The sequence below is a fragment of the Suillus paluster genome, assembly GCF_016628075.1.
Source record: "Suillus paluster strain FC165 chromosome Unknown EDB91scaffold_91, whole genome shotgun sequence".
Classification (NCBI taxonomy): Eukaryota; Fungi; Basidiomycota; class Agaricomycetes; order Boletales; family Suillaceae; genus Suillus; species Suillus paluster.
The window spans coordinates 138,187-160,409 of NW_024537651.1; the positions used below are offsets into that span (position 1 = coordinate 138,187).

A 22,223-nucleotide genomic window follows, 5' to 3' on the forward strand; every position below is an offset into this window, starting at 1 on the left:
TACTAGGCACCCCAGTTCGTACCCGAGTTCACCGGTGTTGTGATAGGTACAATCAGTGTAAGTTGAATGGCGGCAACCACAATCGCCGTGTCAAACGTGCACAAATAGAATGTACGAGCCCAGGTCGTATTGAATAGGGATAAGTGCCCCCCTAACCCATTCAAACCTACCCGTGGACCAGGCCCCACCTCAACCCCAAACACACTCCTCGCAAACGCACTCCTCTCTGACTCATCCTCAAACCCACCGTTCACGAGGCCTAGCAACGCACGTACACGCTGCCGGAGCTTCGATGCCCATGATGTCGACAACTCGAGGCTGAACATGGCAACGCGGAAAAGCACGTCGTCCAGAGCTCGCGCGTGTCAAGATGGACCCACCATGTGCAAGGGGGTGATGGTAATTATTTTGTGGTGGGTATACGTTCATGCGTCGTCATGAACGAGCGGGAAGCCCAACAAGTATATTTATGACTCTCGGTTGACCGGAGACCCAGCGATTAATCGTTGCATTGTATGATTCTTTGAGACGCAAATAATTAGTGTATGTGATCGAGGGTTGGAGCGACTATATGTAATATCACGTACCACATATTCTGCCCCTACTTACAAGGAACCGTTTCAACCGCTCTTGCATCGGCACACTTTGCTCATATACATCCAGCTCCCCGCCAGAATTCCCCATTAGCCCTGATGGGCCTGCGCGTGAACTCGACCGGTTAGCCGTCTGTCCAACTTGATATTCACAGGCCGCATCAGGACAGCACTCGCAAATAGCCCCGCCCGGGTCGCCGACACCCCAGCTTTCGATGATGAGCCTGACCTTCGATGTGATACAAAGATAGCTGGAAATCACACCGCAGTCACTATGCTCCAGCAAAATTAAGATGCTCACCATTATGGTACTTGAATTGAGTATATAATGTATTATGATGGAGGAGTTAGAAGGAGAGTCGTAGGATAGATGGCATGCTCCCATATTCTGGCCGAGGATTAAAGAGGCCGTATATGAAAGATATCATATCCGATGTCTACCAGGAAAATCAAAAGATCAACGTATTGTACGTATTGTAGGAAGGTCCGTCACGTTGCAGGCAAGTCGTTCCTGTTCACGGATAGACTTCCTAGCGTTGAGCCTACCCACGGATATAGCGGTTTGGTGAGTTTTGTGCAAATTAACAGACCATTTTCACTTACACCGCCATCATCGAATTAGTATAGGCTATAGCAAGGGTTTTAGTGTTTACGCAATGCATACTAGGCAACATACTGACATTTTCCTATCACTGCTCCGGGCGCAGCGGCATAGAACTGTCCAATAACACTATCCTGAAACTGATACTGAAACAGTTTTGGTCCTGATTTTCCCGCAATTGCATGGACAGCAGCACTTACAAGAACAGCCGTCGTTGTCGCCACAATGCTGGGGACCTTATGAGGTGAACTATTCAACGGGTATGGAAAATTGCACACACCAGGAAAATAAACCCATGTGGATAAAAATCCACATCATTCTATTGACGTGACTCTTTGACTTTACCCTTCAATCACAGAAACCTGCATGAGTCAGGTCACAAGCACCGTAGAGAAACTACGCACCGAATATTGTCTGTTCGTGCTGGTCGTATGAACAACCAGATTGACCCTGTAATGAAAACATCACATATTGCACTAGCGGATGTCGATGCTGGCGACAACTAATTCAAAGTATGAGTTCGTTAGGGGTATTGAGACTTTCGTGGCTAGCCAGACCTGTGTGCTGAATAGAACTTCAGCGCTTCTCGTGTGGAATCTTTTGAAATCATGAGAGATCGTGCCAGCTCAATGGATAAGGACTTGCATTAAACCGCTAAGGACTGGAGATGAAGGCAGTGCCGTATGAGAACATTGGCACCAGAAATGAAGGATCGACGCAACTCATGCCACAAACTATAATGTTCAAAGAGTCAGAAATACGTTATACAGCTGATTGAACGAGCTCACCAAACGATGTAGTGGCAAGCACACACTGAAGGTCTGCGTTATAGCTCTCCACGAAAGGAATGATAAGAACGTGACCTCACAATTATGCCTGTGATCAAGCGGTTTTTACCCGTGACTAAAGGAGTGCGTTGAGACCCTTATTCTCGCAGATCCTGAGGTACTCACTTATCCATACTCGTTCTGCATAAAAACTGTCGATAGTTAAAGAAAATTTAAATTTAGCATCGTTCCATAGCCCATGCGAAATGCATACCACTGAACGGCGAACATGAGCCAATACTTATCAATTGTTACTAGTTATCAATAGCGACTAGATATGGTGGACTTACTGACAGAAATACCCCCAGCTTCGTCAATAATGTTTATTAGGTAGTACACTGCAACAACACAAATGCACTTGCCAGCATCTGCCTATCCTCTCAATGAGCTCATTTAAGATCTGGGAATAAGCCTATCGACTTACCACGGGATTTGAGTCGTGCATTCAAGGGACGTGCTACGGCGGCACGAAATAAGGAGAGACCAGTATATCCCTATCAGGGAGTATTGGTGGGCTGTGTCGATTAGACTGTAAGACATCGTCATGATATCAGCATATACTCTAGCACTGTAGAAGGCACCCACAAGACTGTCATTATCTAGTGATCGAAAGTGACATCGACAATGCTTTCACTAATCCGAATAAGTTGTGCTCACAAATGATTTGAGTTTTCTCGAATCTTGCGGAAAAGATCGCAGGTAGAAAATATACTGTCCAAAGGATACGCCATAGAACCTTTGCGATTCTGTAGGTCAATATCGAGTAGAGACTAAATGACGCAAGTCCATACACTGTGGCTATGATGAATCCTTGCAATTGGCCTAGAGTCAGCTGCAAGGTAAGATTTGAACCATCGGAAGGCTCACCAATGAACCCTGGCCCCCACATAACTGCAGTGGAGTTGGCAGCCATTGGATATGAAGAAAAATATTAAGAGGGTGAGGTGAAGTAAGATGCCGGAATCTGCCAGCGAGACTACCTTTTACTGTAAAGGACGTTCATGACGCATGGGAGCGCATGGGGTTTTCTTGGATGAATGTGCTTGGCACTGCGCCATCATACCGTAAGTACATTCGAATAAGACCTTCCTTTCGCTTGCTTGAAATGAACGACAATCTTCCTCAGAATCCGGCGCCAAGTACTACGTAGTAGCAGTAGTATACTAGTACAGCCTGGATCTGCGAGGACCTTGGATAGATGGTTGAGCAACTTCCCTGACCTATGTTCAACTGTTCAATGAGTACAGCAGATAACAAGTCTGGAACGTTCATTCAGATCTGCTAGTACTAAGTACTAGTCTTGTAAAAATGCCGGTCGAAGTTCTTGCCTAAATTTGGATGATTCAATTCCCGCTACTTAGCGCTCGGCGGGACGAGAAATGTGGACCTGCTGTCCCTGGTCGCAGGCGCCCCAGTCCGTAAACGAGTTCACGGGTGTTCAGAGATAAGTAATATTACTATGTAAGTTATATGGCGGCAACCAAATCGCCGTGTCAAACGTACACCAATGAAACGTATGAGTCCAGGTCTAGCTAGATCATCTAAGAGTAGCGAATAGGGATGAGTGCCCCCGGGCCCGGCGCTGCTACACACCCGCACATTCAAACCTACCCCTCAAACGCCTCAGGCCCCACCTCAACTCCAAACGCACTTCTCGCAAACCCCCTCACACTCCTCTCCAACTCATCCTCAAATCCGCCATTCGCGAGGCCCATCAACGAACGCACGCGTTGCCGAACCTTCGATATCCAGAACGTAACGTCGAGGCTGAACATGGCAGCCCGGAAGAGTACGTCACGCCAGAGCTCGCGCGTGCTGAGGTGGGCCCACCATGCGCGAGAGGATGGGAATGATCTTGTGGTGGGTATGAGTTCATGCATCATGACGAGCGAGCGGGAAGCCCAAGAGGCGGTGATTTTGATGCGGTTGACTGGAGAACCGAGGGATTGGTTGTTGCCTTGTACGATTCTTTGAGATGCAAGTATTAGTGAATATGTGTATGTGATTGAAGGTCATCGAAGCAAGTATGAATGTGAAACACACGTACCGCATATTCCGCCCTAGGAAAATAAGCTCCTTGGGCATCTTATCTGTATCGACAAGGAACCGTTTTAGTCGCTCTTTCATCCGTACGCTCTGCTCATATGCGTTCAGCTCCCTGCCAGCATCCCCATTAGCTCCGATACCCTTCCCTGTACGCCGACTCGACCCGTTACCCGTCCGCCCAATCCTCACAGGACGCATCAGGACAGCACTTGCAAACAGCCCCGCCTCGCCAACCCCCCAACTTTCGGTGACGTCTCTTATCGTGTCCCAATCCGAGGTGAGGAGTGCACGCCAGAGAGAAGCGTACTGGCGCTTTACGGTGGGGCGTATGGTCACGTAGAGGCCATGGTCTAATAGTACCAGTTGAGGGTCGCGGAGGACGGGCTTTGAGAACAGTCGAGACAAGAAGGATGATGAGGAGGGCCCTGGACGAGCACGAATTATTATGTTCCCCGGGTGTGGATCGCAGTGGACAAAACCCCAGTCGAACATTTGTGCACTGAAGAACTCGACCTGCGCGAATAGAGGGAATATCAGTAGTAGTAAGTATACGAAGTGGCGGAAATACACACCATCGTATGCATTATTGCTTGCAAACCGCCCTTTAACCTCACGTTACGCATGCTCTCGGGAACCCCATTTTTCTTCTCCTCATGCCCCGTATCAGCAAACATACCCCCGCTTTTTTCAGGCAACCTCTCCCCGACAGCTCGACCTAGTGCCTCCTGATCACTTAGTCGCACGCCATCGATCCATTCCGCTGTTAGCACACGTTTGGTTGAGTATTCGGGATATACTTTTGGAATGTGAACTTTGCCAGCTAGGCGGGGCTCGGAAGAAACTAGAGATGCAGTCCGTTGTGAATTAGAAGCCTCGGCAATGAAATCAAGTTCAGCACGGAGGTGAGTAGAGATAAAATCTACTGAAACGTAAGTTCCGTATTTAACGACCACGGAAAGCAGACGTACCGACGGCAAAATAAACAGGTAGATCAAACACCCACTTCTCGAATGCCCACATGACAGCTCTAAACGCCATGAGGTCATAATTGATCTGGCGCCCCACGTCTGGCTTCTGCACTTTCACTGCAACCCAGTCTCCATCCCATGTACATGCTTTGTGGACCTGTGCTACGGAGGCGCTGGCTATGGCTTTCTCATCGAAATAGGCAAAGAGCTCTTGAGGAGATTTGTTAAATTCGCGTTGGAATACGCGGGCAATGGTGGAATAAGGAATTTGTGGAGCATCGTCGAAGAGGCGGGCGAACTTTTGCTGAAATGGTGCAGGCATGAGCGCAGCATTTGCGCCTATTGCTTGACCTAGTTGAATGAGATATTATGAGTGGGGAAATAGTGAAAGGATAAACATATGTACCAATCTTTATGTAAAGTCCGCCATTGCTAGTGAAGAGGTCGTACATTCGATCTGCGACGCGCTGGTGTATGGCAGGTATACGGTCTGCATGCTCTGGTGTAAAGTTGAGCTTGTAGTCCGCTGATATAAGCGCACACTATTCGTTGTCAGTCACAGGCGCTGATGATTATGAGCGTGCGTACAGTCCATAGTGTACGGAGGTTACGGGTGACGGCGGATGCATTGAGTTCAGTGTCTGCGAGGTAAGCTGCGCTAAGACCGAATGTAGTGTATACTGTCCGTTTGACAAGGCGGGAGCGAGAAAGGCGGGGGAGCATCGAAGAGTGGGAGCATAGTACCGACCTGGTATCCGAGACTTTTGACCAGCTCACGCCGAGGTCATCCCGTGACGTGGAAGACGGCTTGGGATACTCCGCTGGGTTAGTCCGAACCACTGCTTCTCACCCTACTAAGTACTTAGTACTTCGGAAATTATTCTACTTCAATCAAGACTGATATTCTGAGTGCTTGACACCTTGAAGGTACCAGTACTAGGAATATAATAAGCTATGTACATATTTTGCGTTATGACATTTCACTCGGAGGCAGGCTACTCAACGCCTTTTGCAGTCTTCTCCCCTGTAATGTCCCACTTGCCAAACAGAAGACTACATATGTTTGAATTAATAATTGCGTCTCCAAGATATCCAAAACAAAACTTACTCAAACGCGGCCATGATGGTCCACTTGCGGTTGTCCGCTTCTGGGAAGACAAGAGACCGAGAGCTATAAAACACCTATGAAATCACGCATGGAATATGAAATCAGTCGCCAGTTGGAAATTCAATCGAAAACCGACCTCATCATCCACCTCATCCTGCTTTCGTGGGAGACAGTGGAGGAATTTCCAGTCTGGATTCGCACCCCCTTCGCGACAAAGAGCTTCGGTAACCTGATAGCCAGCGAAATCTTTCAAACGCTGTGCCTTCTCGGCTTCTTGACCCATGGAAATCCTATGACGTCATATATATAGATGGGAACATGAGCAGTCAAGGCGGGGAAAATGACGCACCAGGTGTCAGTAACGACAACATCCGCACCTTTTACAGCTTCACGCGGATCACTGCTCCAGAAGATGTGTTTCTCGCATCCGAGTTCAACAACACGATCCCAGACGGGTTTGGGAGGTTGGTATTGAGGTTGTGGGGGTGATGCGACGCGAAGCTTGTGACCCAGGCGCGGGTAGGTAACGAGCATGTCGTGGAGGACGTTTGCAGAATCACCGACGTATGCAACCGTGAGTGGTCGTAGGGAAGGAAGAGGCTTTGAAGGAGAGGATGGTGGTGTGTCGGGGGAGAAGAGGTGAGCATGTTCATGGAGGGTCAAGAGGTCAGCAAGAACTTGAGTCGGATGCCAAAATGACGATAAAGCATTGAGGACAGGTACTGGAGAGTACTTTGCAAGCTCCTGGAATGTATTAATTAAATATTTAAATGATGGTAGACAAGGAATGATCGCACCTCGATCTCTTCATGTGCGCCAACACGTGCAAATATGCCTTCACACATACCCCCGATGACTCGTGCAGAGTCACGAGGAGATTCGTTCACGCCAAACTGGATATCACTGGAACCGAGGAAGAGCGCGCGTCCACCCAAAAGGACAGCAGCAGTCTCCGCCGCGATGCGAGTGCGAGTGCTGCGTTTTGAAAAGAGAAGGGCAATAGATTTGTTAAAAAGGGACTGGGATGGCATACGAAGGTTGCTTTTTTTCTTGGTCGCGTGCTGCGGGGCCAGCCAGGGGAGAGACAAATGCTTCAAATGATGAGCATGAGTAACAAGTCGGTTTATTTGAGGACCACTGAGGTCAGCAAGCGTCATAAGACGAGGAACGATGGTCATCCTAAAGGCTTGGACTGATGAAGTCAGTAGAACCACTAAAGTCTATTCCGTTAACAGGAAATTCAAACTTGAATTTGAAAATTCACAAATATTTGAATAATTTAATCTTACATAATATCTTCGGTTCTGGCTGACTTACCTTTAGCACTCCGCGCATTCCCGCCCCTTCACGACTACGACGACGACGAGCTCATCATCGTCCTCAACGGTCGCAACGTTCTCCACACCTAGTATTTACATTTTGCTCGTTGTTGTCAACGTTGAGCTCTCTTTTTTGGTCTTCTTATCTGATTCCATTCCACGCGCGTCGTGGGAGATTAGCCGGACGCGATGGAGCCAGCAGCACCTGTCAATGCCAGCCCACGCTCACGTTCCCCAACTCCAGCTCCACCTGTTCAGCCAGACCATTTCTTCGGTTCAGAAGGCGCACAGTTACCACCTTCTCCCAATTCAGATGGAAGGACATGGCTCGAGCCTGAAGATGACCCCCTAGCCCATAGAGGCATACCGGTGTTCAAACCCACTATGCAAGAATTTCAAGATTTTGAGGGGTACATGAATAAGATAGAACGTTGGGGACTGAGAAGCGGTATCGTAAAGGTAATACCTCCCAAGGAGTGGTGAGTGTCCTGAGATACTTCCACTTCGTGACACAAGCCCATACATCATACATAGGGTCGACGCGCTTCCGTCAACTGAAAATCAATTGGGCGACTGTCAAGATAAGAACCCCAATCGAGCAACATATGCTCGGTCGCGGTGGTTTGTTCCGTCAGGAGAACGTCGAGAAGCGTAAAGTCATGAGCGTCAGAGAGTGGGCAGAGCTCTGCGAGAAGGAAGAGTTCTGTGCACCCGGTGTTGAAGACGTTGGCATTCATGGCAGAAATGCGGCTCCAAAGACGAGGTCGAAACGCAGCAAGATGCGTACTGCAATCACCAAGGTCGAGTCTGTTGAGCCGGACGACTCACCACCTCAGATCAAGGGAGAAGATGACGATGAAGTTCAAGAAAGATCTGATGGTGTTTCTGCCCCACTGTCCCCGCCGACGAGTGTTGGACTTCCTCAAACTCCAGTTTCCACAACTGCTGACGACTCAGTTCACGACCCTGATCCTTCGTGCAGCGACCGAGTACCAGGAGACGTGGAGATGACCGCGAACGATGATAATGAGTCATGTGACAAGAAGCCAGTCGCGAGGAAACGTGGAGCTCAAAGTCGGGAGGTAAGGGAAGCAGAGCGCGCAGCCAAGGATACAGCGTTCCTCAGAACTTTCGAGCCGCACAAAGACTGGCTCCCTCCATGCACCAAGGCTGATGATTACACCATCGACTTTTGTCAAAAACTCGAACGGCAGTTTTGGCGGAACTGTGGCCTTGGGAAACCAGCTTGGTATGGAGCGGACACTCAAGGTTTGTATACCTCCTGTCCAACAAGTCATATCTGAGGTTTCCCATTCAATCAGGCTCGCTTTTTACGGACGAGACTACAGCTTGGAACGTTGGCCATCTCCCGTCATTCCTGACACGGTTACTCCCTTCATCATCCAAAGGCCTACCAGGCGTGAACACACCTTATCTATACTTTGGGATGTGGCGTGCTACTTTTGCATGGCATGTTGAAGATATGGACCTCTTCAGTATCAATTACATACATTTCGGAGCCCCAAAATTCTGGTATGCCATGCCACAGGGACGGGCAGGAGCGTTGGAATCGACCATGAAAGGTAATTTATCATTTTTTATTACGTTATTGTCGCTAACTGTTATCCTAGGCTACTTCCCGAAGGATATCTCGCAATGTCCTCAGTTCCTGCGGCACAAGTCCTTCCTTGCATCACCTACCCTCCTCGCACAGTCTTCATGTCGTCCCAACTTTTTGGTTCAACGTGCGCAAGAGTTTGTCATAACCTACCCTCGTGGATATCATGCCGGCTTCAACTTGGGTTTCAACTGTGCGGAAAGTGTCAATTTTGCTCTGGAAAGCTGGGTAGAGCTTGGACGCAAGGCCAAGGCATGTCAGTGCATTTCCGATAGGTTAACATCTCGTCCTGTTTTTGATGATCAGGAGTTGACTTTCTTTTAGTGTACGGATTGATGTAGATCAGCTTTTGCACGATAGGGAAGTCGAGCGCTTGAACCCTGAGCCCGAAAAACGACGGCCCTCATCGAAGCGCAAAGCTCTTGAAGGCGAGGAGCCTCAACCAAAGCGCAAGCGCCCAAAGGCCAAAGAACTATCGACGTCTACGCCAGTTGCAGGGCCATCCATGTCAAGGATTACGCTTAAGCTTGGTCCCAGGCCTGTGGAGGATACTTTCCCCTGCTGTTTGTGTATTTCAACGAGCAGGGATGGTTTGTTTCCCGTACAGGATCCACCTATAGGTCGGAGGGAGCTTCCTGAAAGCTTATCGAGTCTTGCGAGCGATGCATGGATGGCGCATGAAGAGTGTGCCAAAGTCGTACCTGAGACTTGGGTGGACGAGGTTGAGACGGAGATGTCCATGGAGAAAAGGGTGTTTGGTGTGGATGCGATTGTGAGAGATCGGTGGAATCTGGTACGTCCGCGAAACGTCGCCACATACCTTTTGCTGATGTTCATTCTTAGAAATGCGCTGCTTGTTCGAAGGTCCGACAAAAGGCCCACGGTGCGCCTATTCAATGCACGAAGGGTAAATGCGCGAAATCCTTCCATGTTGGCTGCGCGAGAGATGGAGGGACCAGCGGCATTGTTTACTCGATACTGCGCGAGGTTGAGAAAGAGGTGATCCTAGTATACCCCCAACCACACCCACTGCCTCCACCGCAGCCTACTGCCCCTTCTGACGGAGTCCCCTCATTTTTGGATGCAGTTCTTTCTCAGTCCCAGACGCAAGATCAGGTGATGCTGCCCCCTCCCGCTGAGGCAGAGCCACAGGTGCTGAAGATAATCAAGAAGTACGACGTAGAGGTTCTCTGTCTGCAGCATAATCCTGTAAGCACTTTTTTAGCGGGGTTTAGCAAAGATGGTTTGACCCCTATATTTAAAGGCTGTCGCCGCCGCAAAGAAGGCTTCCAAACAGGACCGGATCAAAAGCGAGCTCACTGCCCTCCCACCAATGTCGCGCATCAAAATTCGTGTGAGCTCTGGTGTCTTCGAGGTCTCTTTGGTGCGCATTGTCGAGGAGACCGGGTCTGTCGAGGTACTCTGGGATCGCGGCGTCAAGCGGGAATTCAAGTGGGGTAGCGTCATCTTCGGTCAGACCGAAGGACAAACCGTAGTACAGAAGCCCTCGGAACCTGCACCTGAGCGTGAGTGGACATTTTTCCCACACCCCTCTTGTTGTTCATTTCGTTACGAGTACAGTTCCTCATCTTTCGATGCAGGTCACGACTTATCCGTCCTTATTGGCGGCGGCGTTGTCGTCGTCCGCGACTACAACGTCTGCGACCCCATCGTCCGTCATTCCCATCGTCCGCGACCCCAACGTCCATGATCCCAACGTCCACGATCCCAATGCAGTCGACTAGCGCCACGCCGCACTATGCCCCATATTATGCGCCCCCGTCTCATCAGCAGTACCACCCCACAAATATCTATGGCTCAGGAGCTTGGTCCTACCATACCAGATATGAAATCCCAACACATCAACCAGTGCCGCAGGTGCCCCATGGATACGCCGCTTTCTATTCGCATCCTGCATATGCGCAGCCCGTCAGTAATACCAATAACAATAACGCACATCAGGCTCAGGCTCCGAATGGTACTCAGCTGCGATGGCAACAGCCATATACCGGAGGGACGCATGAGAATGTAGAGAGTTTGGGTCAATGAATTAGAAACCAAGAACTTCTGCAGTGTATACTTATTTTTTCATTCAGAGCTGTCGTGGGACCATTTGCTTCGGCTTTTTTTAGCTACTCGTACGCTATTAAGTGATATTATCGATGTTATTATTTTGCTACATCGTTTTCTCCTTCGCGCGAAGTGTTGAAGAATGACAAGGACCCCAACATACCCCTTTGCTGAGAGTATTTATGCATCTACTCCTGGCGGTCAGTCCCCGACTTCGATTGGTATAATATTGTAACTATTGAAGCATGTATTTCTTGACCGAAATAAACAGCTGTAATAGTGCCAACACTCTGTCACTGACATCCTGATCGTCAGTCCAGCTCAAACGTAAGCTTCATCCATGCATCCATTGAGTTTTGAGTGGACATATCATGTCATAACGTATAAGCTACCGCAAGAGACTAGTATTGCACAAGTAACAGTGAAATTTGTCGAGACTCCAAGAGTAACCATATTGACCAAGTCAGCGAAGAACTACTCATTTCGCCATCAGCCACATCATGAATGCGAAAGTAGAAACATGACACACTGTCCCTCAGGCCGCCAGCTCATCGGGCTAGGAAGGATTGCAGAACTTTACTTTGGCAGGCTATGAGTATTGCGAGGCGCAAGGGGTGAGTAATGAGTAATGAATCCAGGATGCAAAGCAAATTACTCATACTCACACTCCTCAAATTACAATTGTGCTTGCAGCAATCACTGTCCCTGTAGCAAACCGCGCCTGGGCGGCTGCATGCATTGACAGACATAGATGCTGTCAAAGTAGCAATGATGATGGGGAAGGAGAACCGCATTATTTGTGAGATTTGTGAATAAGAATCTTTATGAGGTGGGGGGACGTTGAAGATGGCTTGCTTTTATACCCTGAAAATCGTGTTGTGGGCAGGACTCGGAGGTTCTGTCAATTGTTTGGCAGAACGGTTGTACCTGGTAGAACCACACAGGCGATAATATAGGTAGAACCTAGTAGAACTTGGGGGTCGGCGGATGAACAATCCAGAATATGCAAACCATAAAAATAAACACAGCCTGAGATGCACATTGTAGGCAAGGCGGAGAACACCGTCCGACGGAACCTATTCCGCTCGTTAATCACCGTTGGAAATACTTGCTGAAGGCGAAGGTGATATCAGGCTCGTCTGTGGCATCTGCGAAGTCCTGCCTATGGATAGAGTCACCTATGTGGATGACATCTTAGGAGACGGAGTCGTCCATGGAGCCAGTACCATACTGGATGAACGGCTCGAAGCCATCTTGCCTCATGGATGAATCGAAGAAGCACGACTCGGAGCTGTGAACCTGGAATCCCGAGTGTATGGCGGAAAAAAATATTCTTACCGAGGATAATTTTGAATGTTGCAGTGGGATGCCGACCTCGATATCAGTATGATATCGAGTGTTCTTGGAGTCTGAGAAATGTGAATCCGAAAGCAAGGGAGGAGAAAAGTACATACTGGTGAGTAGCATGGACAATATTGGAGTCGTCGCGGAAATCTGAGTCACCCAATAAAAGCATGGAATCTCTAGAAACTCTTGTTAGATGTTCAATATTCAGCATCAGCCATTTTCCCGACGATTGTCACTCTCGCTAGTGAATATTCCCCACTAACTTCAGCCATTCCATATCACTCCTAACCTTAGTGAGGTTTCTCGCACCCATTTGAATCTTCGATGCGGATACCGCCTATTTCGCGGTAAACAAGCCGTGATCCACATATTCATCGGACTCCTCTATAACTTCGAGTAGATGTTCATGGAAGTAGATCACCAGCTCAATAGTCTATCGAAGTAAGCAGGTGAAGAATCCACGCAAGATTCGGACTTACCACAACCATGCCCTCTGCGAGGGGCAACCGGAGCCGCAAGTACGTGTAAAATTGGGGTGTTCGACGTTGTCTTGTGGAATAGTCGTGTTGTTGACTGGTTTACTTGCACTCGGGACATCGTGTACGTCCATCCCGAGCGAATGCCCGACTCCGTGAGGAAAAAGGCCGAGCTAATTCCACATAGGGAAACGCACGGGTATGGGTAACACCGCGGTTCTTTGCTGACGGGTTTGGCGGGTACGGGTACGGTGTCATCACAAAATTTGCAGAAGTGAGATATTACCTGATTTAGACTGTTGTGTGCCACAACAATTGACACGTCACTGTCAGACCATCTCGGCAACAGCCAGACGTGATAGAAAACATCTCGCAATGACATTGAACCTATCTGCATGCTATCAAGATAGGATTACTATGTAGTACATTGTATCTACATGACATATACAATGTATTGCCCACATTGACCGACAAAATTAAGTGAGTGTAAACAAAATGTTAAGTTAAAGTGTGCCATAGCCCTCCTCTGCAAGTAGGTCATCGTCAAGTTCCTCACCCTCATCAGCCAAAACTCTGTCGTCATCATCATCCTGACCTATATCAACATTGTCGTCAGCACCCTCTTCCTCATCAGCACCGTCAGCACCCTCTTCCTCATCAATGCCATCTTCTTCATCAGTGCCCTCCTCGTCCCGCATCTCCAAGTCTTCCATATCACCTTCATCTTCCAAATCCGACTCATCCCCTCACATCTCGGAGTCTTCATGTGCACTTGATTCAGTTTTGCCACCTTGGAGGAACTCATCCCAGTCCTGCATGGCCTTGTGACCAATTCCACCCCCACGAAACCTCATGAATATGTCGCGATCAATGAACCTGTAGATACTACAATGAGAAATATAACAAGAAAAAAGTAAGCACATACATGTTTACATAGTAATAGCGCCAGTCTGTATCAAGTTCTTCCTCTTTGTGGACAAAGGACGGTCCAAGGAGTGTGTCAGTGCGACTGTAGGCAAATGCAGGGATGATGTGTACCCTGTGGATGACAGAGTCAGGGTCCAGGAATCCAAATGCTTCCCCAAGACTGTCTTGGTCAAAGAATTCCAAGTGCTGTAGGCGTTTAGCAGCAAAGCTGGCAGGTGATCTGTCGTGTCTGAACCAACAAACAAATAAGACATCCATGCGTCTTGGTTGTGAATAGTGTGACTCCTCGTCCTCGCGATACCCTACGTTGACATGAAATATTCTGATAATGTGGTTGTACCAGTAAGGATGTGTACGCTTGTCCTCTTCTGCGAGTACCATGACATCAGCACAAGTTCAAGGATTGATTGTGTCTTGTTTGTGTCATAGATCGTATGTCGTGTAGTTGATGCGCAACGTGCTATGCTGGAATAGCTTGTTCTCGCCAATGAGGACAGAGTCATGGTCTTCATCCGAAAACTCATATTCATCACCATTATATGTGAGCCCACGGAGGCAGGCAAGCAAATGGTCTTTGAGGCGAGGGATAAAGTTCTGAAAAATGCAATGAAACCCAAGTGAAATGTATATACAAAACGACATACCTCAACTGCTGGATCATCTGCCAAATCAACTAACCAAGCTGTGAGATCAAAGCTTTCACAAGAATGCTTGGTGATATAGTAATGATCTGTGGGGGCAGTGTGGAGACACTTTGGTGTCATGAATGTTACCAACTGCATCTAAATTTCGATTATCGAACCCTAAGTCACCTTATCCGATAAGATTAGATTAGATAGATCCCTGATAAGATAAGATGGATAACCGATTAATGATCACTATCTTTACATCACATCTATACTACATCGACGTCATCCATCTATATCCATAACCCTAGATAACCGAACTCATCATATCCTTAGAAGTCCTACGATTAGGCAAACGGGTTACATCATAAGCATCTATACGCCTCTATGATCGAACCATAACCGAGAGTCCTCTACGAGCTACTTCTCGAAGAAGTCATCATCTCTTCACATCGCACACCTTCACTTCTCATGACATGTTAAGAGTTACCTCTGTCATTCACCGAACCCCTTACATTAGAACCTGTTGCACAGTCACAGCTAAACCCTAGATCCCTATCACAGAAGCATCGCTCATAGAGAAGCATGTTCATTACCGAAGACCCTGGAGAACCCTCAGATCCGATCGTACCCGATACATCTCCAGATCCAGATCCTATCTAGATCCTTAGATCTAGATCCCCAGATCCATCTCTTATCGAGATCCTTAATTACCGCTCGAGACTTCTTGACACAGAACTCTCTCACACCCTTCTTAATCTCCGTCCACCCTGAATAGAAGCAGTCCCTGAGAACCCTGCTTAATCACCGATACCCTTGGCCCTATGAACCCTTTACCCTTCTCTTCTTGTAGTTGATTGGTTGATAAGACGCCCTATACCCTAGGTGCAATGTTATGACTGCATATAGTTATATCACATACCTTTCATACTCAGATAGCTCCGCCCCAATAGTAGTATATAGTCTAGGTAGTAGTCAGTAGTACTCCTTAGACTTAACCTCCTCATTTCTACATTATCGTAGGGCCTAGACGTTCCTCTCAATATCATCTTCGCTTTACCCTCTTTGACTGAGTCCTGTGGTGTGATTGATCTCCAAACACCTACTAGTTAGGTTAAGGGACGTTGGTCATAACATTTGGTCTGGGATTGGCCTTCTGCATAATGATAGTTTCATGTGCAGCAATAACTTTCTTGACCAAGCGTTCAATCACATCCTGGGAAGTCATACTGCATGTCGTTTGGTCCTTTTTCTTGGATGTTCGTGGATACCGGTGCTTTGACAGGCGGTGCTCAAGCTCTCCCTGGGGGCAGGTTAGAAGACAACATTAGATGAAATAAACCAGTACGTACCAACTGCGAGTTAAAGCATTTGTTGTACCTCTTTCTTGGATGGTGTTAGGGTAGTCAGCGAGCACATGGTATTTGTAGGTGTTCGAATTCAATCTCTTCACCTTCAGACCAGAGACAGTATGTGATGGTCCTGGTTGCTTTGAGGCTAGCACAGCCTGATGTTGTCCACAGGCAGCGTGCCCGCACGGAAGTTCTGTTGTGTGATAATGTTTGCACACGGTGCGCTGAAATTTGCGAATGGACTGACCCAGAGCAACAGTTGCTGAATCAAAAAATGCAAGGGTGTCGTTGGTATGCAGGCAGAGTTTGGCATATGCATGCCATGCTGCGAGGTTGAAGAGGAGGTCTAATATTACCTTGTTATGGATGGCCTTTTCCTTGTCCTCTGATTCCTCATTGATGAGGATTCCTTCAAAGACAGGAAGAGCACACTAGTTTACAATAGAATTCAATAAATGAAAAGTAAATGAGATAAATCTGAACTTACCTGCAGGAGATCCTCAAAGTCTCGCGCTGCAAGACACTTCATTGCCGATGCATTGTTGTGGAAGTGACGGATGGTTCCCTGTCCAAAGGTAGGTACTCTTCGATATCTGTAGAAAGCCACATGAGAATAAGTATGACCGTAATGCCTAAGTACATACCTCCAGTTCAGCTCCTGGACTGCAGTGCCACCTGCTGCGAAAAGGACACGCATGAGATGAGTAAATATAGCCTTCCAAACCCCAAGTTCAAATTCGTGCAGTAGGTCAACTACAAATAAGACAAAGAAATTGAAGAAATATTTTGCGAGGCGCTCAGAGAAGGCATTCTACCAAAAAATCAACCTTGAAACTGATATCTTGTGAGGAATGACTTACCCAAGTAGGGACCAGTGACTCTTCATTCAAGATATTCTGAATGTGCTGGCTATTGATACTAGCTCCCTGCTTGAACATCAATGCTCAAGCTTGTTTGACATGACACCGTCGTCATTCATTGTCAGTCCGCTGAGTCCTCTCACAACGTTTCATATCAAGTTTGGTGCCCATCCTAGGGATATCAGATTTCTTGATGAGGCACCATGGACATGGGCACTCACCAAGGAATTTGATACATGCAAGTAGGATCCTGATAGTAGAACTAAAATTAGATACCACAATCTGATATGAAGGTCAATCATGAAACCTACTTTTCAGGGTAATCAGCAGAGTAACTAAAGAACCTGGGAAATATGCGCCATGTGATCCCGTCTCCACATTGAATGACACTACCATATTTGTAGGCATGCATGAACTCTTCGTCAAGTAGTAGTGCCCAGATGGCCTGCATAAGCTCCCATTTACAATGTGTATAAACGTCGGTTGAGGATGCATCGCCGAAAATATTGAAATAAGTATCTTGAAAATCACTAGGGATCTGTTAAAATGAGTATCCGACAACACATTATAAGACAGGACTTACAGAGGGGATGTACACCACATGGTGGCATGCAGATGCTGTCAGTTTCCCTCTCATGTATTTAGACTGATTGCCAAAGAACAAGTAAAACAGCCAAAGTGAGGCATCACCAAAGTTTGTAAGATGTGTGGTGTCTGACCACATCATGAGGGAGGCAACAACACGTTCAAGGTTGTCATCAGGTTCCCTAGGGAGAGAGTTGACCTCCTCATAAGCTTCTGAGAAAGCAGGAGATGAGTATGCCTCAGAATAGACATTGATGGTGCATTCCTCTGACACCTTCCATCGCTGTTGGAAGGGTGTCATGTGAAAGGTGGAGGTGATACTATCCTGGAAGACCAATGTAATGACATCAGTGAGTGAGCGGTGGTAGACACCAGGTATCTCGAGCACAGGTGCTTTCATCCTCTGATGCCCACTTCATCTTCTCCTTCAGCAGGCGGATTTGGACCGTAGACTCGTGCCAGCCATTTTCAGCGTGGAAGGGGTTAGATGAATCCTTGAGATAGGCACTGATAAGCCTTTTCTTGCGTACATTGTCATAAATCTGTGCATCCTCTCTCCTGTACTCATCGTTATTGAGGAAATTTCTGGTGAGGTGCTTCATCTCAGCATTCAACTTGGAATTAACTCCAGAGTACTGCCAGCACATGAGGAGCCCCGCTGTTGGGCTACTGAAAGGAGAGAAAACATTATCAGGCCCAATCTCTGAAGAAGGAAGCCCAGTAGTGATCTGAGAACTCCTAATATTAGGATCATGATCCAGGGTAGGAGCATCGACGACTACATCGAGACCTGCATCTCCCTTTGGTATCAGGGTGGGACATGCAGAGTAGATATGGAAAAGTCCCATTGCATCAGGGGCTGTTTGGTATGGGATGAGGGGGGGGCTGATGAGGAATGTCTTTGGAGGCAGGACTATCTGGTGCCTGTGGTTGCTCAGGCTGAACCTTGATAGGTTGATTAGAGGGTTCGTCCGCGCTCCTGACAATTGGTTGGGGGCATGTGAGCGAGGTGAGTTGCTGAGCCTGGGATATAGTCAATGTAGCATGTAGGTATACATATTCACTGCCCAGAATGGGCAGAGACAACAGCAGGTGCATCTGGGGTAGGCACTGGAGGTTCCACTTCTGGAATATATCCCAAGGGTCCTGCAGTATCCCCATACTACATGATTATTGTATCAGCATACTACAAATCAAGTACATCGAATGAAAATTACCTCAGTGTTGACATAGTCATCACCCAGGTCCATCTGCACGTCAGCTTCGGGAGAGGTGTTCCTTTGCCTGCGTTCTGGAGACCTAGTCTCATCTCAAGCTCTCTTCTTCCCGCGCTTCTTACGTCCCTTCTCGAGGTAATGCTGACTCTTGTAGCCAGTCAGCATCAGGAAGTTTGTTGGCTTCACACTGGGCCTCATGACCACTCAAGCGCTTTTGAGATGGGAAAACTTTCATGCACCCTAAACAGATGAGGTCTTCCATGTAGATAGGTAAATAGAGGACGCGGAGGGGGATAGAGACATACCTGGGCATTTCTGAAAGCCTTTATAGTCGCCATAGATTCACTCTACTGCACTAGTTCAAGACTGTACATGGGCCTGTGGTCTGATTCGCCATAGGATGCTGGGCACATAAGGGAGTAGTGCAGATACTAAGATTCACATCTACTGCTTTAGGCGAAGACTCATGTGCAACACGCTCCTGCAATGCTTCATTGCACGACATGACCATAGTCCAACCAGAACATATCGCATATGCTTGTGTTCAGGTAAGTGCTTTTGTGTACTAGACAGATTTATCTCACAATTGTTACTATTGAGGCTCGCTTCAGAATCAGCAGCAAGAATAAGTGGGCTGAAGTCGATGGGAAGTTCAGCTATTGAGAGTTCTACCAGAACATTATTGACTTTCTCTGAGAATGCGAAGATAAGGATTGGGTGGACGGTCTCCTAAAATGGTGGAACAGGTACATGATTTTTATTTTCTTGATCATGATGCTGAGCGTTTCTGCAAGGAAATTGTTCAAGAATGAAAATAGGCGGGAAGGCAGTGTTGAGATACAGGACCAAGCTTCTACTAATGATTCTAGCGGGAGCTCCTCTGCGCCAATGGATAGCTTGGCCAAGATGAGGGCACAGATGTCTGCTCACGCTAGTGCAGCCAAGAGTTCAGGTCGAGATCGTGTTCATCATTCTCCAAGTTCTCCCACTCCTCGTACTAGTTCTCATGATCATTCTCATTCTCCTCTTGGCCATTCTTATTATCCTTGTGCTCATTCCCCTGCACCTCAGATCCATTCTCCTGTGCCTCGTAGATGGTCTTTTACTCCCCAAGGACGTTCTCCTACTCCTGTGCATGGTAGGCACTCTCCTGTTCCCCGCAGGACATTCTCCTACTCCTCGTATGTGTTCTCCTTCCCCTTCACAAGCGTATCTGACCCTGTCCAATTCCGCCTAAATGGGCTGCTCCCACGGCACCTGACACTGCTACAGTCCTTTCACCACCTCGTCACCCTTGTTCCCCAACTCCTCCTCGTCCCTGTTCCCCAACTCCACCTCATCATTCCCTGACTCCACCTCATTGTCCTTGTTCTCCAACTCCACCCCATCGTACATCCCCACACAAGAAAGCCACTCCACCCCGTCATCCTCATTCTCCAACTCCACCTCGTCATACATCCCCACGCAAGAAAGGCCCTACTGTTCCTTTTTCACCTGAACTAAGTGAGTTAACACAGGAGGATGAAGACTGAGATACCCGAAGTCAGTACTAATAAGAAAGGGAAGTTAGCTGGGAAGAAGACAAAGATCACAGCCAAGGCTGCGGGAAAAGGAAGCACATTGTGGAATCAGATGATGAGCAGCCATCTGAACTCGCTCAATGTCCCAAACGGCAAACACACCACCATAAGTAGGTGCTTTCTTCTAAGGTATGTCTTTATTATATTGTAAACTGTAACTGACATTGACCTCTACTTTGATTCATAGCATTCTGGCATTCTCAACATGCATTGCTCTCAGGTCTTTATCTGCTCTCCTCCATGCTTTCATTTTCATGCTCTCGTGTTCTGGTGCTTCATGTTACATTACTCTCTACCCACTGATGAAGTTGAACATTTTGTACTCATGCTCCCCGGCTGCCTAGTGTACTTTACAGATACTGACACGGTATCTGGATAGCTATGATTCAAGTTTCCCTACATTCTGTCGCATAGCAATACTTTGTACTCTCATTACTGCAGACAATACCATGCAATGTCTTCGCTATCTGGTTGACTGTTAATGTCCGACAATCTCTGCAATAACTATATGAAACACTAAGTTGCGTCCTCATCTACGATGTACAAGCACTTGTCCATTGGATTTTTCAGTTCCCTAGTATTGCAAGATATACTGGGCCCTGGACCCGACACTGCTGACATTGTAGGCACCAAAAATATAACCATATATTGCCATGTCTTGGTCATGCAATTTTTGTGATGGTTGGATATTCATACCCACAACCATACCGCAACCCTTTACCGTGGGTTGGCGGTGTTTGACAGGTATGACTTACCAAATCGGGAACCTTGACAGCCACTGAACACCTGTGCTATAATTCTCCGTGTCGGCTTACTCTGAGTGCTTGAGGATCACAACCCAATGCTATATTAATTTCTGTCATGTCTTTCATGCCCCTGTAAATTATTCTAGCAATTTATCAAGCTGACACTTTGCTACAGAGGAGCTCGAGTCACTACCATAAAGCCAAGGCAAAAACTCGAGACCAGTAAGTCTACCAAATTGTCTCTCCATGAAAACCAAGCTCGCAAAGAAGGCATCTGATGCCTTGTCTACCCAGTCACACTCATCATCTAAGTCTATCTCGTCATCCATCTCCAATAAGGCCAAGTCACTCAAAAAGGCCATTGCAAAGGGTGCTAAGGCTCTGACCTGCCCCTTGAAGAAAATCAAACAGTCATTTGTGTCTCGGTCTGCTTGATCGAAACCCACAGACACTGTTGATCTCACACAATCAAGTACTGATTCTCTGGCCAGTGACAATGACAAAGCAATGGCAGGTGCATCCAATCCTGATCCTGATCCTGCTGCAGATCTCGGTGTGTTGCATTCCATTGATTTTTGCATATCTGATTGGGCTGTAAGAAAGGCTGCGCCTTTAACGATGAAAGCTCGCTTCAATCAACCCTTCAACGACTGTGACATATCACGCACTGCCTTCTCTTCTATTTCCTTTTCTGTCCATATTTACATCAATTCACGTTTAGCCTTTGTCCTTATCGCCATCACCACACGTTCCCAATTATTCTTTGTACCTACGCCACACCTTTCACGTCTCGCTTTGCCTTTCTTCTCGCTACTCGCGCTTTGATAGCGCTTTGTCCATTCTCCCACCATATAAAAAGTTACATGTAATTCTCGTTTAATTAGTGAATCAACTCCCTCTCAGTGATCCGTATTCTCGCAGCCGTCCGAACATTCCGTCAAAGTCAAAAATGTCTCTGTCTGCATCATCGTTTGATCTCTAGTCAACTCGCTACCATCCTCTATCACAATTTCCTACCTTCCTCGATCGATCCTTTCGATTCCCCTTAGAACTCACCTCAGCCTTACATATTTGGAGCCCACCGCGAGGGGAATCAATATCAATACCTCTTGCACCCTCTGAGTAATCCGTCGATCTTCCTTGATCCTCTGATTATTCTTTAGATATTTGGTCTATTTTGACCTTCATACCCAACCATTTCAAAGTACTACCACCCCAACGCGCAGATTCGTCTCGAGTGCACCACCCCGCCTCATAACCTGGCTCCAAAACGATCCCACATTCCCATACCGACCAAGAAGCACTGCCACCCGTTCTGCAACCCGAGCCGAGGACTCGTCATCCGTTAAAACTCCTG

At 47.4% G+C, this 22,223-nt stretch overlaps 5 protein-coding genes across 5 annotated transcripts; 1 reads left to right on the plus strand and 4 right to left on the minus strand.

The window, feature by feature from the left end:
* Positions 1-641: 641 nt before the first annotated feature.
* EDB91DRAFT_887330 (uncharacterized protein) lies at positions 642-2,339 on the minus strand. Its single transcript, XM_041328724.1, has 15 exons — positions 2,236-2,339; positions 2,148-2,173; positions 2,063-2,097; positions 1,983-2,007; positions 1,917-1,928; positions 1,840-1,855; positions 1,752-1,791; positions 1,599-1,696; positions 1,475-1,540; positions 1,395-1,422; positions 1,274-1,340; positions 1,197-1,221; positions 1,087-1,135; positions 895-1,030; positions 642-844 (listed from the first exon to the last, which is right to left on the minus strand). The coding sequence occupies exons 1-14, from the start codon at positions 2,250-2,252 to the stop codon at positions 941-943; spliced, it is 594 nt and encodes a 197-aa protein (XP_041171964.1). The 5' UTR covers positions 2,253-2,339; the 3' UTR covers positions 642-844; positions 895-940.
* A 1,114-nt stretch (positions 2,340-3,453) lies between these two features.
* On the minus strand, positions 3,454-5,825 carry EDB91DRAFT_1163273 (ABC1 family-domain-containing protein). The gene is made up of 6 exons (XM_041319898.1): positions 5,624-5,825; positions 5,442-5,577; positions 5,036-5,386; positions 4,640-4,986; positions 4,069-4,580; positions 3,454-3,989 (listed from the first exon to the last, which is right to left on the minus strand). The coding sequence occupies exons 1-6, from the start codon at positions 5,756-5,758 to the stop codon at positions 3,629-3,631; spliced, it is 1,842 nt and encodes a 613-aa protein (XP_041171965.1). The 5' UTR covers positions 5,759-5,825; the 3' UTR covers positions 3,454-3,628.
* Positions 5,826-5,854: 29 nt separating this feature from the next.
* On the minus strand, positions 5,855-7,371 carry EDB91DRAFT_1228704 (Aspartate/ornithine carbamoyltransferase). The gene is made up of 5 exons (XM_041321029.1): positions 6,941-7,371; positions 6,493-6,887; positions 6,280-6,433; positions 6,144-6,217; positions 5,855-6,088 (listed from the first exon to the last, which is right to left on the minus strand). The coding sequence occupies exons 1-5, from the start codon at positions 7,319-7,321 to the stop codon at positions 6,031-6,033; spliced, it is 1,062 nt and encodes a 353-aa protein (XP_041171966.1). The 5' UTR covers positions 7,322-7,371; the 3' UTR covers positions 5,855-6,030.
* A 115-nt stretch (positions 7,372-7,486) lies between these two features.
* On the plus strand, positions 7,487-10,752 carry EDB91DRAFT_1163281 (JmjC-domain-containing protein; the record flags this gene model as incomplete). Its single annotated transcript, XM_041319899.1, has 7 exons — positions 7,487-7,921; positions 8,044-8,731; positions 8,785-9,045; positions 9,094-9,355; positions 9,405-9,873; positions 9,924-10,289; positions 10,345-10,752. Coding segments are annotated over exons 1-7 (2,724 nt in total), but the record flags the coding sequence as incomplete, so codon positions are not given.
* Positions 10,753-17,913: 7,161 nt separating this feature from the next.
* EDB91DRAFT_1014072 (uncharacterized protein) lies at positions 17,914-18,201 on the minus strand (the record flags this gene model as incomplete). The annotated part of the gene is made up of 1 exon (XM_041312468.1): positions 17,914-18,201. A coding segment is annotated over one exon (288 nt), but the record flags the coding sequence as incomplete, so codon positions are not given.
* Between the last annotated feature and the right edge of the window lie 4,022 nt (positions 18,202-22,223).